The sequence below is a fragment of the Dromiciops gliroides genome, chromosome 1 (genome assembly GCF_019393635.1).
Source record: "Dromiciops gliroides isolate mDroGli1 chromosome 1, mDroGli1.pri, whole genome shotgun sequence".
Lineage (NCBI taxonomy): Eukaryota > Metazoa > Chordata > Mammalia > Microbiotheria > Microbiotheriidae > Dromiciops > Dromiciops gliroides.
Window position 1 is genome coordinate 50,987,312 of NC_057861.1, and position 18,376 is coordinate 51,005,687.

The 18,376-nt window shown below is 52.5% G+C and overlaps 2 protein-coding genes across 5 annotated transcripts in view; one reads left to right on the forward strand and one right to left on the reverse strand.

Annotated features, from left to right (window-relative positions):
* SSBP4 (single stranded DNA binding protein 4) overlaps positions 1-4,994 on the forward strand; it is a 45,184-nt gene extending 40,190 nt beyond the window's left edge. For 2 of the 4 annotated variants that reach the window (XM_043977581.1, XM_043977579.1), the window contains 3 exons: positions 3,076-3,104; positions 3,392-3,616; positions 4,185-4,994. In XM_043977581.1, coding sequence (XP_043833516.1) covers positions 3,076-3,104; positions 3,392-3,589 — 227 coding nt within the window. In that variant the 3' untranslated portion in view covers positions 3,590-3,616; positions 4,185-4,994. The remainder of the gene's footprint in view (positions 1-3,075; positions 3,105-3,391; positions 3,617-4,184) is intronic. The other 2 variants (XM_043977582.1, XM_043977580.1) reach the window with 1 other exon arrangement.
* A 1,488-nt stretch (positions 4,995-6,482) lies between these two features.
* On the reverse strand, positions 6,483-15,440 carry ISYNA1 (inositol-3-phosphate synthase 1). Its single transcript, XM_043979478.1, is given in 15 exon segments — positions 6,483-6,809; positions 6,924-7,141; positions 7,280-7,393; positions 9,400-9,564; positions 10,029-10,244; positions 11,014-11,163; positions 11,264-11,359; positions 11,361-11,438; positions 11,440-11,459; positions 12,622-12,754; positions 12,855-13,016; positions 13,451-13,621; positions 14,374-14,508; positions 14,770-15,058; positions 15,212-15,440. Coding segments are annotated over 14 exon segments (1,998 nt in total). The 5' UTR covers positions 14,902-15,058; positions 15,212-15,440; the 3' UTR covers positions 6,483-6,601.
* Positions 15,441-18,376: the final 2,936 nt, after the last annotated feature.

An 18,376-nucleotide genomic window follows, 5' to 3' on the forward strand; every position in this document is an offset into this window, starting at 1 on the left:
TTGGGGTCTGGTTATTCAGCCAGACCTTACCACCATAACCCTGCCTGCTTCTCTCTGTCTGTTCTACATGGAGGGCAGGAGAGACCGCCAGAGGCTTGACTAAAAAGACAAGAAAGCTTAAACTACAGTCTTTTCCCTGATCTTGTAACCCCAAGAAAACAGGACATGAGCTTGGTCAGTTACACTGGGCCTTTATCTGAAGAGTATGCAGCTTTCACCTCTTATGGAAGATCAGGACCTCGGGCCATCTCTAGGGCTTGTGGTCTCTCGTCCATTCTTCCACCTTTTTCAGAGAGTAATCACACCTGCCTCTTAGCCCCTTCGCCCCCACCCCACCTCCAAATTAGGGCCTGCTGAATTAAATTCATTAAAGGTAACTAGATATTCTCTTACCTCCTGACTTATGGAGGGATCCCTACCAGCCATTTTAATTTTGTCCTTTCCCTAGAACAAGAATTGAATAGTTCCACCTTGTCTCCATCAGTCATTCGACAAGCATTTATTAGTCAATCAATAACCGTTTTTAAAGTGCCTACTATGTGCTGGGTACTATGTTAAATGTTGGGGATCTGAAAGCAAAAAACCCAAATCCCTACCTACAAGCAGCTTACATCCTCCTGGGGCAAACAGCATAGAAACGGATAAGGAGATTTTGAAATAATATTGGAGGCAGGGATCAGTCAGTCAGGAGTAAGTATTTTAAGCATCTTAGCATTGGATGAGACCTTAGAATCCATTTGCTTCAACCTCCCCTGTTTTACAGAGGTGGGGGGGAGGGAGTAAGTGGACTTGTCTGAGTTAATTAAGCTAATAAACATCTGACAGGATTTGAACGCAGTTCTTTTTGACCCTGAGCCCCAAACTATTCGGTATACCATGTTGCCTCTCTCTCTCTCTCTCTTTTTTTTTTTTTTTTTGTGAGGCAGTTGGGGTTAAGTGACTTGCCCAGGGTCACAAAGCTAAGTTGCCTCTTAAACTATTTAGGAGATTCTAACAATAGCCCAGGTGATGAGGGCTTGGGCCTCTGTGAGTGGAGCTGAGGAGTTAGATGGGAGAGGAAGAATGATTAAGACTTGGTGATGCTTAGCTGTGGGAGGGGAGGGAAAGAGTTGAGGATGACTGAGGATTCAGATCATGAGTGTCTAGAGCGTCATGGTACCCTGAGCAGACATAGGGACTTCCAGAAGACAGGTGGGCTTAAGGGGAAAGATACTACAGTAGATGTCCTCAGACATCAAGGCTCTGTCTACCATGAGCCCACAATGGTGCCCTAGCCCTGGAGCAGAGTTGTAAAAAAAAAAAATGGACCAGGGTTTAAATCCTGGGGCAGCTAGATAGCTCCATGGGTAGAGCAGTGAGCCTGGAGTCAGGAAATTGTTCGGTCATGGCCAACTCTTCCTGACCCCATTTGGGGTTTTCTAGGTCAAGATACCGGAGTGGCTTGCCATTTCCTTTGCCAGCTCATTTTACATATGAGGAAACTGAGGTAAATGGGGTTAAGTGACTTGTATACGGTCATACAGCAGGAGGCAGCTAGGTGGAGCAGCGGTTAAAGCACCTCCTGTATTCAGGAGGACCTGAGTTCAAATTCGACCTCAGACACTTGACACTTACTAGCTGTGTGACCCTGGGAGAGTCACTTAACTCTCATTGCCCCACCAAAAAAAAAAAGTCACAGCTTAGTAAATGTGAGGCCAGATTTGAACCCAGGAAGATGAGTCTTCCTGACACTAGGCCTGGCACTGTATCCACCGCACCTAGCTGCCTTGTCAGGAAGACCTGAGGTCAAAGCTGGCCTCAGGGGCAGCTAGATAGCGCAGTGGTTAAAGCACCGGCCCTGGATTCAGGAGTACCTGAGTTCAAATCCGGCCTCAGACACTTGACACTTACTAGTTGTGTGACCCTGGGCAAGTCACTTAACCCCCATTGCCCCGCAAAAAAAAACAAAAAACAAAACAAAAACAAAGCTGGCCTCAGACACTTGCCAATAGTGTGGCCTTGGGTAAGTCATTTAACTTCTATTTGCCTAGGAGGCAGTTAATTGGCTCAGCAGATAGTGTGCTGGGCCTGGAATCAGGAAGGCTTGAGTTCAAATCTGACCTCTGACATTTACTAGCTGTGTGACACTGGGCAAGTCATCTAACCCTGTTTGCCTCAGTTTCCTCATCTTTAAAATGAGCTGGGGAAGGAAATGGCAAACCCCTTCAGTTTTCCTGCCAAGAAAACTCAAATTGGGTCACAAAGAGTTGGACACGAATGAAAAAGATGACTCAACAACTTAAATCCTGCCTCAAACACCTCCTAGCTGTGATGTGATAGGCAAGTCACTTAACTAGTCTGTGCCTCGGTTTCCCCTGTCAGATGAGGGGGGTTGGACTCCATAGCCTCTAAATGCGGAGTCCCTTTTTTGACCTTGCTTTTCTCCCAGTATAGCTTTTTCCAATGCCTTTTGTTGTCCTCAGATCACCCTTTGTTCCCATGTGCTTGTTTCCACCCATCCTTACCTGCCCTTCCACATCATTTGTTTGTGTTCAGATTGCCCTCTCCAGTGCTTCCCATTCTTTTGGACTTCATTACCCTGGCAGAAGTTTAGGCCAGAGGATTCTAACCATACTTTCTCTGATCTTTGAAATCTACCCTCCCAACATCAAGGGCACACATCTACTTCTTCCCTTCTTCCCCTCCTATAAACTATGATGGCGAGATGACTTTCTTCCACAGTCTCCGTCCTTGACAAGTGGTTACTTAGCCTTTGTTCCATTGCTTCCAGGAACAGGGAGTTCATTACATCCACTTTGGGACAGCTCTTATTCTTATCTTACTATTACTTACTTATTGTTATTATTACTTATTATTATCTTACTATTACTATTATCTTTGGGAGGTTTTTTTCTCATATGTGAACTGAAATCTGTGTCTCTGTAGCTCCTACTCTGCGGGAGAGCCTGGAGGTGGGGAGGTCTGACCCCAGGCTGGCTGGGCTGGGCGGAGAGGCTGGTCTCGGTGGGTAAGCTTGGAAGCCCAAGCCTCCCCGCTGACCTCGGCCGCTCTCCAGCTCTCTGTTTTTCTGTGCAGGCTCAGGTGACATGGATGGGTTGTCCAAGGTAAGGGAAGTACCCTGACTGTTTCTGATCTGGTGATGCCTTTGACCTCTGCCCCTTCCTTATGGCCCCCTCCCCTCCAAGCAGGAACACAGGATGACCCATGGGGCCTCTGGGCCTCTTTTCCCGCCCTGGACTCCTTCCCTTCCAATGCCCTTTGCTACTGGATAGATCCCCATCACTTCCCCACAATGGAATCCCTTTCTGTTTGCCCTCTCCGAGGTTGGGTGGGCCTCAGGGTGGGGAATGGGGATGGGACCCACTGACCGGGGGGATCCCCCCACCCCCAGAACTCTCCGAACAACATGGCCGGCATGAGCAACCCCCCAGGCACCCCACGGGACGACGGCGAGATGGGCGGGACCTTCCTCAACCCCTTCCAGAGCGAAAGCGTAAGCGACCGTGCCAACCCTCCCCCCGCGTCGGGCAGGAGGGGCCTCGCGGGCAGGCCCAAGCGCGGTGGCCGGGGGGCCAGAGCAAGACCGTGACCGCCGGGCCGGGCCGAGGGGCACCAGGTGGGAGGGCCGGCCTCGGGCAACCCCTTTTCCTCCCCACCCCTTCCCCTGCCCCCAGGTCTTCCTCTCTCCCTGCCCGTGGGCACTGCCCCCCTCCCATAGGCACCAGTGCCCACCTCCTAACAGGGTGCCCAACTCCTGGGAGGTTTGGAACCCCCTTCCCCTGGGGAGGGGGGCGGGAGGATTGGGAAGGCTGGAGCCAAGGAGAGAGGCAGAGGGAGACACTAGAGTGTCCACTGGCCTTGCAGTCAGCAGACCTGGGGCTCATCGTCACCTCTTACTAGCCTGTCCAAGTACCCCAAGTCTACACTCCATCTGTAAACTGAGGAAGCTTGTACTTGGGCTCCCTGCCTCATAGGGCACTTTGTAAACCTGGGAGCTAGTAGCACCCAGTTAGGATTGGCATCTGTTCAGCCAAGGGGAAGGTCTGTGGGAGCTCTTGGGGCCCTTCCAGCTGTAGATCCCTGTGATCCTGGCTGTCTCTCCCTGGGGTGGGATGGGGTGGGGGCCTCATCTCCTTGGAACAGTAGCTGAGTCCCCTGCCCCGGCCCCTCTGCTCTCTCCACAGTACTCCCCCAGCTTGACCATGAGTGTGTGATGAGGACAGCACTCCCCTCAGCCCTGGCCCCCTTGTAAACTTGTGTATTTAAGGACCGGATACCCTCTTTTCCCTCTCCTCTCCCCAGCCCTCTCAGACCTCGCCCATGGGCACCCACTGGGGTGTTGACATCTGGGCATCTGGGGCTGGCTCCTCCATCACCCCAACCTTGTGGCCTTCTGGACAAGCTGGGGTTGGGGGGGGGCGCTCCTGAACTCTGCCTGGGGTGGGGCAATGAGCTGCTCCTCCCTGAAGTCAACCCCAGTTGGTCTTCTGGGCCTGAGGAAAGGGCAAGGGGGGGGTGGGAGGCATGAGAGGTTGCTTCGGACATTTGGACAGAACGAGGAACGGACTGGGCCGTCCCTTCAACTTGGGTCCACTCTGACCTTCTGTCAGCACCAAGCCCTGGGCCGGGGGAGGCTGAGGCTGCCCACCCTCTGCTGAAGTGCCCCTGCTTCAGGGGAAGGCAGAGCAGCCAGATCCTTCCAGGCCAGCTGCCGCTCTCTCCACTCCTCAGTGCCCATCGGGGGCCAGCAGGCCTGACATTCATGCACCAACAACTTTACTTTTATACCGCGAGGACCTCAGAGACAGACAGATGGGCCGGAGTCCACTCCCCCAGCCCATACAGCCCTCCTCCCCGCTGGGGCAGCCCCAGCCCAGTCTGCTTGTGGGGCTGGCGGCCCTGGGGCCAGGGCTCAGGCCGTGGGATTGGACGTTGTGACTCCACTGCCAGGGCTGTCGAGATGGAGCCACGGGAGGGGGTGGGGGGAGGGCGGGGGAACCTGCATCAATAAATGGAATTTGATTTTTTTTCATAACCCTTTGGTGGTTCCTGTGTCCTCCCCCGCTTCTCCTCAAGTGCCCAGGCTTGTGGGCGTGGTACCCACCCCAGCTCCATAAAGGCTGGTAACAGGAATGGGTCCAGGATGGACGACAGCATCCTAGGCAGGGTGAGCCGCTCTGGGTGGGCGAGGTGGCCCTGCATAGTCAGGGAGCTGACACCCACACAAATTCTGTTGGGTGTTTTTTTTGGCAGGGGGAAATCATAGAATCATAAATTTAGAGCTAAAAGGAAGCTTAAAAGCCATCAAGTCCAGCCCTTCCCATTTTACAGATGAGAAAACTGAGGCCCAAGGAGGTTACTTAATGTTCCTGGGGTAACAGCTAGTGTCTGAGGAAGGATTTGAATTCGGGTCTTCTACACTGTAAACCTAGCACCCTGCAGTCTAAAATGCCATACAGTGTCATAAGGAATGACTGTTCTATGCTTGGTTGGGGAAGACTTGAGACAGAGGAAGTCCAGGCGATAAAGTATTTTGAGGAACTCAAACTGGGGTGTTCAAAGCAGGGGCAGGGATTGTGGTGGAGGAGCAGACCAAGAGCCATGGGCCTGATTTATTAGGGGGAAAGAAGAGTAACCCCAAAAGAGGCAAGGCTTCTGGGAGACAGCGATGAAGATGGGCAGGACAGAGCACACTTGGGAGGGAGGGTCCCAGAGGAGTGAAGATTGGGCCCTGAGGAGGCTAGGGGTTGGGGGTAGTGAAGATAGAAGAGCTGTGGGGGAAGAGCTGAGATTTGTTCTAGATGGCACAGTTAGATAAGAGCAGCAGGCCTGGAGCCTGGGAGACCCAAGTTCAACTTCAGTCTCAAGACACCAGCTCAAATCAAGTCACCTGTTTGCCTCAGTTTCCTCATATGTAAAATGGGGAAGATAATAGCACCCCCTCTCTCCCAGGGCTGTTGTGCGAATCCAGTGTGATCGTTGTAAATAGACCTGATGAGATGGCTTCAAGGTGCTGGAGGACTGGGATGAGGCTGAGGCTGCCAAGTAAGGGTGGGGGGGATGGGGACGAGATAGGATGGAGTGATCCAGGGGGGTGGGATCAGTTGGAAGGGACCTTAGAAAGGTCATTTTACAGATGAGAAAACTGAGGTCAAATGATCTGCCCAAGGTCACAGAGTAAGTGAAAGGGCCAGGATTGAACCCCAGGGGTGGGACTCCCAATTCAAGCCTCCCTGGGAGGGGTCATGGGGGCAGGGTGAGGTCTCCCGGGGCCCCTCTCTTGGTGTCCTTTCTGAGGCAGGCCATCCCGTTTCTTAGCCTGGAAGAGGAGTTTACGTCTCCTTCCTCCTGGTGTCATCCCAGAACCTAAGAGCTGGACACCTCTCCCTGGCTGTCTAGTTCACAGAGTGACAGGAAGGGAGAGGCTGGCCTTCCAGCCATCCAGGGGGCTTCTGGGAAAAGAATCAGCCAAGGACTCAGAGTAGATGCCATTCTGCTGCCAGATTTATTGTGATCGGAGAGGCTGGATTAACAGCCTGGGGGGGGGCATCGTGGTAAGGGGTGAGACTGGCAGGAATCATTGGTGGAGATGCCAAGGTTGCTAGGTGGCAGGGGCATGCTGGATACTAGCATGCGCATGCCCATTGGTGCCAGCCACATAACCATTGGGGGAAGAAGCTGCCACTCCCTTCTTCCTGGGCACAGGGCAAGTGGGGGTTTCAGCACCCTCACGTCGAAACTCACTGCTCACACGTTCCATCTTGTGCTCCAGCAACATGTGGTTCTGGGGTGCAAGACCCACACATGCCCTGAGGGGACAGGAAGGAAAGCATCAGCCCTGGCTGAGAGGAGAGCCTTCCCCAGCCCCCTCCTGCAGCCCAGCACCCGGGGTAGTCCCTCCCCAGATCCCTGTGGGCTCTCACCTCAGAATGTTCTCGATGCAGCTTCTCTGCCGGAAGAGGGCATTGACCACGGGGGTGCCCGGGGGCACCATCGGGGCCTTGCAGAGGAAACTAAGAATGGACAGGACCGAGTGGAAGCTCTGGAAGTGGGGGTCGCTGTCAGTGCAGAAGGTGATGCGCTGGCAGAGTTCAGTGAGGATCACTAAGTCCAGGATGATGGGGCTGGCCAGGAGAGAGTCCTGTGGAGACAAGGCAAAGGCCCCACTGGGCAAGTGAACAGAGAGGAGGAGGGGGGAGCAGTGCAGACATGGGGAGGGGGGCCCCCCTCCCAGCCCCCCCCACCCCAGCAGTGCCAGAACTGACCCCTCACCCCGTACCTCACACGTGTTATGTAGGACGATGGTGTTGGTTCCCCCAAGCATGATCTCTGATGTGTACTCATCCAGAGCCCGCTTACTGTCCCCCACATAAGGGACGTATTTGATCACAACCTGGAGAGGAACAGGAGTAGAAATGGCATCTTGGCTTGTCCTTTTTTGTGTGAGAGGGGACACAGGCATCATCATAATGTCACTTACAAGAAGAGAGACAGCGCGGGCTAATGCTTAGAGAGCCAGCTCCATCAGCGATGTGTGGTTTTAGGGGGAAGCCAGGAGGACCTGGGTTCAAGTCTCCTCTCTGACACACCTAACAACACAGTGCCTGGCACACAGTAGCCACTTAAATCCATGTTGGTTCATTTCACACATACACACACTATATATGTATGTGTGTGTGTGTATATGTATATATATACATATATACACATATATATATACACACTATATATCTCACACATATACAAATATACATACATATACACATGCATATGTATAATATGTGTGTGTATGTGTATATATATATTTATATATAAACCTTTAGGGTTTACAAAGTACTTTTTTTTGGTCTGAGGCTCAGGAAGTTAAATGACTTGCCCAGGATCACACACCCATTGTATATGGGAGGTGGGGATTGTTTCACTTTTGTCTTTGTATCCTTTGAATGGTGCCTGGCAGTGGGTACTCAGTAAGTGTATCCTGACTGACTGGAGTGTGGGTCTCCCTGACTTCAAATTCGCTATTCCAGACACTATTTCAGTTCTATATTGTCTTCTGCTCTTGAATTCCCTGGCCCCTTCTCTTATTGAGGGCCTTCTCTTGCTAAACCTCAGCCCTGGGTCCACTGCCCACCTCCTCCTGGTACATTACAAAATGAACATTATTTAGCCTCCACTGGGCCCTCACTGCAGAAAGGTAATCTTTTTATCCCTCCCTAATTGATTTCCCTATCTCACTCCCCACAGAATTGAGCTTCCTGTACTTCTCCCTTCCCCCTATGTCTCTTAGCTGAGGACTTTGCCTCTTTACTGAGAAAACTGAGACCACTTGATGTGAGCTTTCTCTCCCCATCTCTCCACCTCAAAAGCCCTTGACCTCATCTCCCACTCTCTCCTCCTTTCTTAGTCTCTGTCAGAGAGACCTCGAGGGGGGCTACATGTGACACTGCTAGCCACCCTCTCTTCCTGCACACTGCCTCTTCTCTGGGTCTTCATGTGACCCTGTTCCCTCTTGGTTTGCCTCCTACGTTTCTGACGGCTCCTTGGTCTCCTTTGCGGGTTCATGATCCATATTATCCCCCTAAATGTGGGTGTTTCCCCCTCCTTTGTTCCTTCTACACTCCTCAGTGACCTCTTCTGGTCCCATGGGTGTACCTCTTAGCTTTGTACAGATAACTCCAGACCTGGTCTACACCCAGTCCCACTCTCTCTCCTGAGCTTCAGTCCTATACCACCAGCTGCGAGAGACATCTTAAACTCAATGTCTTCACGACAGAACACCCCCTCTTTCCCCCAAATTTTCCTATTTGTCTTTTTGTCTCCCAAGTATCTAACCTTGGCATTATCCCAGACTCCTCCTTCTCTCTCATCCCATACCCAATCCCCTGCCAAATCTGAGCATTTCTACTTCTATCTGATCCTTTCTCCTCTACTCACACAGCTACCACCTAAATTCAGGCCCTCATCACCTGTCCCCTGGATTATTGAGGCAGTGACTGTAGTGCTGGCCCTGTAGTCATTAGACCTGAGTTCCAATCTGACCTCAGATATGTACTATGTGACCTTGGGCGAGTCACTTAACTTTTGCCTGCCTCGGTTGTAAAATGGGGATAATAATATCATTGACCTCCCAGGATTGTTGTATGGATCTAATGAGTTAATATCTGTAAAGTGCTTAGCAGAGTGCCTGATGTGACCAGTCACAGCCATGAAGGGATTTGCTTGGCTAGTATATCCACGCAAGTACATGTACACACACGCCCCAGTTCTCACATATTCATGAACATACAGAGGTCCCAGGTCTTACATGTACACTCACACATACACATCTATTCACTGTGGGGGCCCCCAATGCCAGCTCATGTGTAACAGTCTAGCTGCACGATTTCTGCTCATACGCACACAGTGGTCGGGCTCCTCCCCAGGCCCGTACAGCAGCGGGTTGCTCTGCACCATGTCATCGACAACGTTGCTCTTAGAGACCTCCTTAGAGTGGAACTGCTTTGGAGCTGACAAGTTCCGGCCATCATTGTTGCCCAGGTGGTTGTAGCTAACAATAGACACAGTCTGCAGGAAAGAGATGGCGATGGGGTTGCCTGGGGAGAGGGCTCTATAAGCCTCTCCTCACTGCATTCCAATTGTCCTCCCTCTCCACCATCCCCAACATCCATCCGGAAATGAATGTGACTCATGGCTTGGTTTCCCACACCATCACCACCTGTCAACATCCAAGGAAGTAAAAAGAGCCATAAGCAGCAATGTGGGCAGCCTGAGTTGAGGTTCTGGCTCTGCCACTGACCTTGCAGGGCAGGGAAGTAAATTCTCCTCTCCTGGGTCTATTTCTTCAACTATAAACTAGGGGTGGGTTTATGTGATATGGACCCTCTCACCTCTAACAGTCTGTATCCACTCTAGGTTCTAAAGTCCTTTCTAGCTCTGACATTCTATGTTCTCTGTACTGAGTCAGTCCTCGGGCTCAACTGTGACATTCTTGCCCTCTTTGAAGTTCAGGTTTTGCCCATCCCTCTTACCTTCAAGCCAGCACTAATGAGGAAGTCTACAAGCACAGATTTGATCTTAGTTTGGCCAGACTTGAAATCATCTCCTCCAATAAAGACCCGTCTCTGCATGGCTAGCTCTATTGCACCTGGCACAAAGGTGTTCTGGGGAGCACCATTGAGGTAGGCACAGCCTTCCAGAATGCTGGCTACTGCAAACAGGGTAGAAGGAGACACCTCCAGGTTCCGCTGTTGTGAGTGAGAGAAAAAAACAGAGAAAACGTCAGAATGGAGAGAGCTCCTTAGAACACAGGATGTCAGAGCTAAGAGAGACCTTAGAACATGGGATGTCAGAGGTTGGGAGGGCCCTTAGAACATGGGATGTCAGAGGTGGGAGGGCCCTTAGAACATGGAATGTCAGGGCTGGGACAGTCCTTAGAACATAGAATATCAGTTGAGAGAACATGGAACATCAGAGCTGACAGGGTCTTTAGAACATAGGATGTCAGAGCTAGGAAGACCTTTTGAGATGGTTCACTACTTCTGGCAGACTATACCTCAAACACTACCTCCTTCAGGAAGTTTTCTCTAAGATCCCTTTCTCCCTTCACACTCTAAGGTGCCATAGTTACTGTGCACCCTAATTTTCCATTTTGGGTTCTTATCCCCTTTCTAGAGTATATCCTTCATGAGGACAGGAGCTATGCCTTATCCCCCTAAGACTTGAGTGCAGGACTCTGTACACAGTGGATGCTCGGTGAACATTTGCTGAATGAATGAATGAATAAGGGACGGTCAAAGCTGGAAGGGACGTTTGAAATCATTGGATCCAACCTCCCCCAAGCCCAGACCTGGGGAACATGGGACTAGAAGCAGTCCTCTGGATCCTCATCCCAGAGGTCCTTCTCTAATACCAGCAAGCCCAGACCAAGCTGCACGCCCCCTCCCTGCCCCGGCTTCCTGAGCCAGGCCGGTGCCCTCCTTGGGGGGGGGGGGTCTCTCAATGCTATGTCCTCACCTCAATGGCCTGAAGCAGGTTTTCAGCTGTGTCATTGAGCCCAGGAACCACATCACAGAAGCACTCGGTGTTGGCCGTCCACAAGACGATGACCTTGTCCACCCCACTGCTGGCCCGGAACTCACGGATGTCCCTGCGGATCTGCTCCAGCTACCAGGAGGAGTATAACAGCCAAGTGTCACATGGGGTCCCCACCACAATCCTCCCAGCCCAGTGCTCCCCAGATCCTGCCCAGAGCCAGGGCACCCACCTGCTGGGCTCGAGAGCCGGGAATGAGGTTGTCTGCTCGACTCTCCTGATTGGCTGCAATGAACTTGGGGATGTAGACGGAGGGCCGGGGCCGCAGCTGTTTCCATATTGTGGCCGCAGCTGTTCCTGCAGTGCCAATCCAGCACCTGTGCCGCTGCATGGCCCTCTGCCAGGTTTCAGGGAAGAGATGTCCCAGCCTGAGGGGGCCCCAGATAGTGTCACTGTTCAGTCTGTCATCCCTCCCCCAAGCTCCTTCCAGCTCATAGGGATATGGACCTTAGAACTAGAATGTCAGAGTTTGGAGGTCCTTAGAACAAAGAATGTTAAAGCTAGGAGGAACCTTAGAACACAGGGCATCAGGACTAGGAGGGCCCTTAGAACCCAGGATGTCAGAGCTGGGAGGGCCTTTAGAACCGAGGATGTCAGGGCTGGGAGGATCCTTAGAACCCAGGATATGAGAGCTGGGAGGATCCTTAGAACCCAGGATATGAGAGCTGGGAGGGCCCTTAGAACCCAGGATGTCAGAGCTGGGAGGGCCCTTAGAACCCAGGATGTCAGGGCTGGGGGTGGGGGGCTCACATAAATGAGAGGATTGAATTTAGGCAGTGTAGAGTTAGGATGGAGCTCAGACACTTATTAGCTGCATAACGCCAGGATCTCTAAGCTTGAAGCACTTGACAAACTCTCTGTGTTCCTGTTTGCTCATCTATTAAGATGAGGGGGTTGGACCATTGGCCTCTATGGTGCCTTCCAACCCTGTAGCTGTGGTTCCATGACCTCTCATGTTCCTCCCAGCTCTTAAAGTTCCCTGTTCTCAAGCCTCTTCCAGCTCTGGTTCTGGGTTCTGTAACCTCACAACCAGGTTACCCTCGGCCCCATTCCTCCAATCTCTCAGTAAGACGAGGGGGTCTGGGAAGCCTCTGGGTCACTGGTTCTGATACACTTGGATGGAAAGACCACCAGGTCATAGATTTAGAGCCAAAAGGAACCTGGTTTAACCCTATTGTTTTATAGATGGGAACCCTCGGGTCCAGAGGGCTGGTGACTTGTCCAAGGTCACTCAGGTAACAAACAAGTGGCAGAGGAGAGATCTGAGCCTGCATCCTCTGTCTCCGATTCCAAAGCCATTACAGCTCACCAGGCCACCTCCATCCAGCAGGAGACCGACACTCGCAGCCCAGAACATAGATTGTCATAGACAGGATGAGCTCATCCAGCCCTTCCTTCTGGAGGAGTTCAGAAGTGACTCCTTCCAAGGTCTCAGTGATAAGTTGGGGGCAGAGCCTGGGCTACAATCCAGGCCTCCCGATTTCCTGCCCCGTGATCTTTCCCCCCTTGCCCCATCTCCTCTTTACTCACCATCGAAGACGATGTCATTGGGCGAGACCATGGGCAGCAGGGCACGGAAGGGGACGTGGACGTCTCTGCCATGGTCATCACTGCCCAGGCTCACTGTGGCAGCTTGAAGAAGGGAACCATAATAGTTGGCTTCCTGTTGGCAGAGAAGGAAGGGTAGCAGGTAGCTTAGAGCCCAGGCCCCTCAGGTCCCCGGACTCCCCGCCCCCCAATCTCTTGCCAGCTGAGGTTCTTACCTTCTTACCAGTCTTGGTCATCCAGGAGAGATTAAGCTGGTTGGCCAACACAGCTGCGGTTACCGTGGAGCCGTTGTTTCCACCCCAGCCCACTAGCATGACCCCCAGTCGGGGCACTCTCCGCTCAGTACGAAACGTGAAATGGGTGGAAATGGGGCGCACCTATTGTGTGTGGGGAAAAGGAAGGGAGAAAAAAGCAAGGGGGAAGCAGGGAGAACCAAACATTCTTAACTTCTCTTAAGGCTCTGCCCCATCCTGACCTGGGCCACCTCTCTCCCCCACACCTCCTTTCTACATCCTTCCTAGGATCTAAGATATCTCTTCAACCCATCCCAGGATTCCCTGAACTCCAGGTTAAGGATTCTCTGCCCCCCAAGCCCATAATCCAGCCTAGAACTTCTTGGTTCCAAGTCTGGAAAAGTCCCCTCCCCACTTCCCAACCTATTGGGACCCTACCTTCCCCACCCTCCCATCCCCCAATTCATCCCAGGATGATCCTTGATGGCCCTGTTTTCCCACAGCCCCTCCCAAAGGAGCTCTGGGACTGATTGTCTTGTTGGGAACAAGGGTAGTGGGAGGCAAGGGACTCAGTGCACCTTAATACGGCCTCCATCCTGGCTGACACGGGTTGTCTGGTACGTGTAGTGGGCCTGGATGAAGTCAGGCCCATAGGTGACATCTGGGCTCTCCACCACAAAGGTCTCTTCCATCTCTACTTTTGTCTCTGAGGTCCTAGAAGCTCCCTGGGAGATCAGGGGGACTGGAGCCTGTCAAGGTAGGGATGAAACTGGCCTCACTTCCACGAGGACCCCAGCTTCCCTCCCAGCCCCACCCCTGCCCCTTCCGTAATGGATGGATGCTGGGACAGGGTGACCCAGTCCTGGCAGAGCTGGGTACACTAGAAGGACAAAGCAAGTTGGTTGGGTGGGCGGGATGGAGCCTCAACTTGGCTCAGTCTGGCACCACACCCCTTCAAGGTAAGGGGCTTGGGACGGAATGTTCTCTCTGGGTATCCTAGGGCAGAGCACACAGTTCGCGCGGGCGCTTAGGGGTGGGGTTTGGAGAGGGAAGGAGATGTCAGGCCACACCCCCACAGGGTCTGGGGGAGGAGGGGAAAGGACAGAAACGCGAGGAAATGAGGAAGAGGGGAGAACAGAGCAGTGGGGAGGAGGGAGGAGTCTGGAGAGAGGAGCAGAGAGGAGGGAAGAGGAGTGGGGAGAAGAGGAGAGGAGAGGAGGAAGGGAAAGGAGAGAAGAGGGGAGAGGAGCAAAAGGAGAACGAAGAGGGAAGGGAAAGGAAGAGGAGGGAAGAGAGGGGAGAAGAAAGAGGAGGGAAGTGGGAAAAGTAAGGAAGAAAAAAAAGGAAGCGGGATGAAAGGGGTGTGGGAAAGGATGAGGGAGAGGGAGAGAGAGGAGGCGGAGAAAGGGCCCTGCTGGGCGGCCGAGGTTCCGGGCTCCGGGCTCCTCCAGGTGGCTGGGGAACGGTCTCCCCTGCCTGCCCGCGGTGGCTTCCCACTCACCGGGAGGCTGGCACGGCGGCGGCGGTGGCGGCGGTGGCCTGGCTGGAGACAGCTGGCCGAGCTGGGGACATGGGACGCGCAGGTCTCTGGGGTCCGGCTGGCGGGGTGAGCGGGCGCGCGGGGGCGGCTCCGGCTCTGGGCCCGGGGGAAAAAAGGCGGCCAGCCCGCCCCGGCCAGCTCCGCCCCGCCCCCTACCCCTCGTCCGAAACTTTCCATCCCCAAGCTGCTCCCTGGGCCCGCCAGCCCCCTGAAACCTTTGCTCTCCCCCCACCCAGGTACACCCCTTACTCCCGGATTTCCAATGCCTCCTCTGGATCGTGCCCAATTCCTAACACCACCTGACACCGCCCCCTCACTCCCCCATACACGCGGCTGGGCGCTCTCTAATTCCCATACCTTAGCTGGAGTTAGGGGAGATGGGGCAGATGGAGACGTGGAACTCCAGCTAACAAAGACATGAACACAGAACCTCGTGGCAGGGACAAGATTGGAGCAGAGAAGCTGGAGCACTAAGGAAACTGTTCCCATTTCACAGCTGGGTAAAAGGCAGTCCAGAGATGGGAAGACATCTCCTCAGGGGCGACCCCAAGTAAACTATGGTGAACGCCTTCCCAAACTGGAGGCCGAGCCCAGAAAAACCTCGGCGCTTGGCTGGGCTGGGCTGTGCGAGCAACTCACTGTGAGCCTGGGGAGAGAAATGTGGGTCTACAAGTGTCCCCCATATCCAAAATGAGAGAGCTGGACTGTGGTCCCCAAGGTCGTCTAGCTCTACATTCTTCGGCCAAGTCACTTTCTGGGCGTTTCCCCCATCAGCAAACCGGGGGAGAATACCACCTACCTCCCAGAGTTATGAGGTTCGAAGGAGAGAGCAGGTAGGAGAGGGGCAGACAGCCCAGACCAGAGTCAGCCGTGGCTGGTCCTAGAGGGGAGGAAGGGCTATCAGCTCCCCAGCTTCAGGGAGTCCCCAGCCCCCTCAGCTGTGCTGTATCCAACAGCTGATAACAGGCGTGAGAACCAGGCTCCAGCAACAGGGAGAGTCTCACAGAAACAGGGGGGGGGGGCTTGCCTCTGGAGCCATCCACCACCCATCTTCCGGAGAACTTGGAAAACAAATGGCCTTTGGGGCTAAACTTTCCATGCTGGCCCTGGGCCCAAAGTGGATATTTTGGAAAGCCAGAGGGGTTGTGGAGGGGGGGGGAGTGTAATTCAACATTTCATTCCAATCCAACAACACTAATGAAGCACCAACTTATAATGTGCTAGGTGCCAGGCTCAGCCTCGAGAGAACTCATGGATTGCTGGACAGTGGGGGAGGAGAGAAAAGAGGGGGGCAGTATCCATGGGAAGGGTTGGTTCTTCAGCTGGCCTGGTGGAAGCATCCCTTGGGTTTGGCTCCCAGGGAGAAGGCTTTATCTCCACTGAGCCTGGGGGAGGGAGACATCGGGCAAACCAACCCCAGCAGCTGAGCCTTCTTCAGTGGGCCAGAAGACCCAGCTCCTCCCCAGGGATACACTTGTGCCAACTTCTCCTAATTGCAGGAGTGCCTGTACTAAGACTGGCTTCCTCGGTGCTTCTATCAGTTAGCTCTATTCAGAGTTGGGAGGGAATCTCAGAATACACATGTGAGCTGAAAAGGACCTTAAATTGTATGTCAGATGGAAGGAGCTTAGAACCCTGAATATCAGAACCAGAAAGGATCTTAGAAATGTAGAACACAGGAATGTCAGAGGCTGAACGGGACCTTTAGAACATAGGAGTTAGAATCATTCAAAACAAAACAAAATCCAGAAAAAGAAGAACACTATTAGGGTCGGTGGGTACCTCAGAAAACTCGCCCAATATTTTATAGATACAAAAACTCCGCCAAGGGAAGTGACTTGCTCAAGGCCACATAGCCTAAGCACAGGTGTTATCCATAGACTAGAACTGGACAGGACCAAGCTGGTTCTAGGATTCTGGCTTATCTCTGGCCTTAGGGATCCTCCAACAGTGAGCAAAGGACAAAGTGAGAAGGGAAAAGATCCAGGAGAGGGGAGGGGAATCTCCCTTTCTTGTGCTGAATTTAGGCATTCAATAGGCCGCAGGGGACAGGGAGCCCCTTTCATTTCCGGCCTGTTTCTTCTCACCACCCAGGATGGATGTTAGTTCAGGGGCTAGGCAGGAAGTTGTTGGTAAATTTCCACTGCCAAACCTTTCCTCCTCCCAGCTGCCTGATAATCTGACCCCTCTCCCTGACCTTGGGGGAGTTTGCCTCATAATGTAAAGGAGCCAAACCTCCTGGGGCCAGGGACTTTGGACCCACTCCTGGCCCAGCCTATCTCAGCTCCCCCCCCAACCCCCACCTCACGTCTTTGGAGAGTTTTAGGGTTTTAAAAAGGGTGAACCCCGAGCCCATTCCTGTAAGGAAAGGCTATGTCCCAACAGCCACTACCACGCCAACCCTCCCTTGGAGACAACCAATAAAGTGCTAGGAAGCAGTACAAAGCCAGCATCTCCAAGGGACATGTCTGAATAGGCCCAACTTAGTGGGAGATGGAAACACCCCTGGAATGGTATTTGGATTAAGTTAAAATGCCTCAGAGCCCGGCTTTTGAGGCCTTTGACCACCTACCTTTCCAGCCTTATCTCTTTCAACCTCCCCTCCTGTGAGCTCAGGACTAACTGGATAAAACTCCCTCTGTTCCCTGGAAACATGCCCATGCTCTCTTCTCCATAGCTTTGCTTTTCTTGTTTCCTTTGCCTGAAATGCCCCCACCCCTGGCCCTCATCTTGGATGGACCAAATCTTCCCCAACCTTTAAAGTTCAACTTCCATATCACCACTTCCAAGAAGGCTCCTTCCCTGATCCCCAAAACGAATTCAAAGATCATAGAATATCAGAAATTCAATGGACTTCAGAGCTCAGGCTAGCTTTTTTTTTTTTTTTTTTGGTTTGGTGGGGCAATGAGGGTTAAGTGACTTGCCCAGGGTCACACAGCTAGTAAGTGTCAAGTGTCTAAGGCCAGATTTGAACTCAGGTCCTCCTGACTCCAGGGCCACCTAGCTGCCCCAGGCTAGCCTTTTTGATAGAAGAGACTGAGGCCTAGAGATGTGCCCAAGGCCACACATCTAAGCCTGGCTATCCCTCCAAACATGAATATACCATGATTCCTAAAAAAACAAAAGGATTCATAGAAGTCATCTAGGACCATCTCATTCACATGCAAGCAGTGCTCTAGAGCTGGGGGCAGGGAGGGGACAGGGATGCTATCCAGCCCTAGCTTAAACACCTCCAATTAAAAGGAGTTCAATCTTCATCCACCCCCCCCCAAAAAAAAGGCCTGTTCCACTTTCCAATAGCTGTTTGTTTGATAAGGTGGGCCCTAAATATGCTTATAAATTTGCATATTTAAATTATATTTATCTAGAAATGGCCCTCTGTCTGCCTCTTAGTAACCTCCACCCCTAGGAAGTTTTGCTGTCCCAGTTCTGCTGTCTGGGGTCAAGTAGGAATTTCATCAGCTTAAACCTTCCTTTTCTAAGGGTTTACAGAAGGGTTCAGAAACTGGGCTACGTAAGAAAGGAGGGATATGATTTCTTCAAGGGTCAAGAAGAGCCAATCCCCAAATCCAAAGTTTTCCCTAAGGCTCAACCTGCAATACTTCCACCTTTTAAGACCTGCAACATGTAAAGTGAGAGCCCTGGGCTATGGGGGTGGAGGTGGGGGGCGGAGATGAACAGTTTGGTCCTGCTGTGCTCCCTTGGCTATGGGACTCAGGGGGCCCAGGCAGATAACAAGGGCAAAGGTTAAGATTTATGGAAGCAGGGTTAGTGCATGATAATACAAGAGCCCAGGTTCCAGCCTCCAGCTAGGGACAACAGAAACAGAGGTACCTGGTCTGTCTTTGCCATTTATTATCTACAAGTTCCCAGATCTTTCCAAACCTGTTTGCTTCTATGTAAAAAGGAAAGAATTCTTGCAAGGCTTTCCCCTCAAGGGTCCTTGTGAGGAAAGCACTTTGTA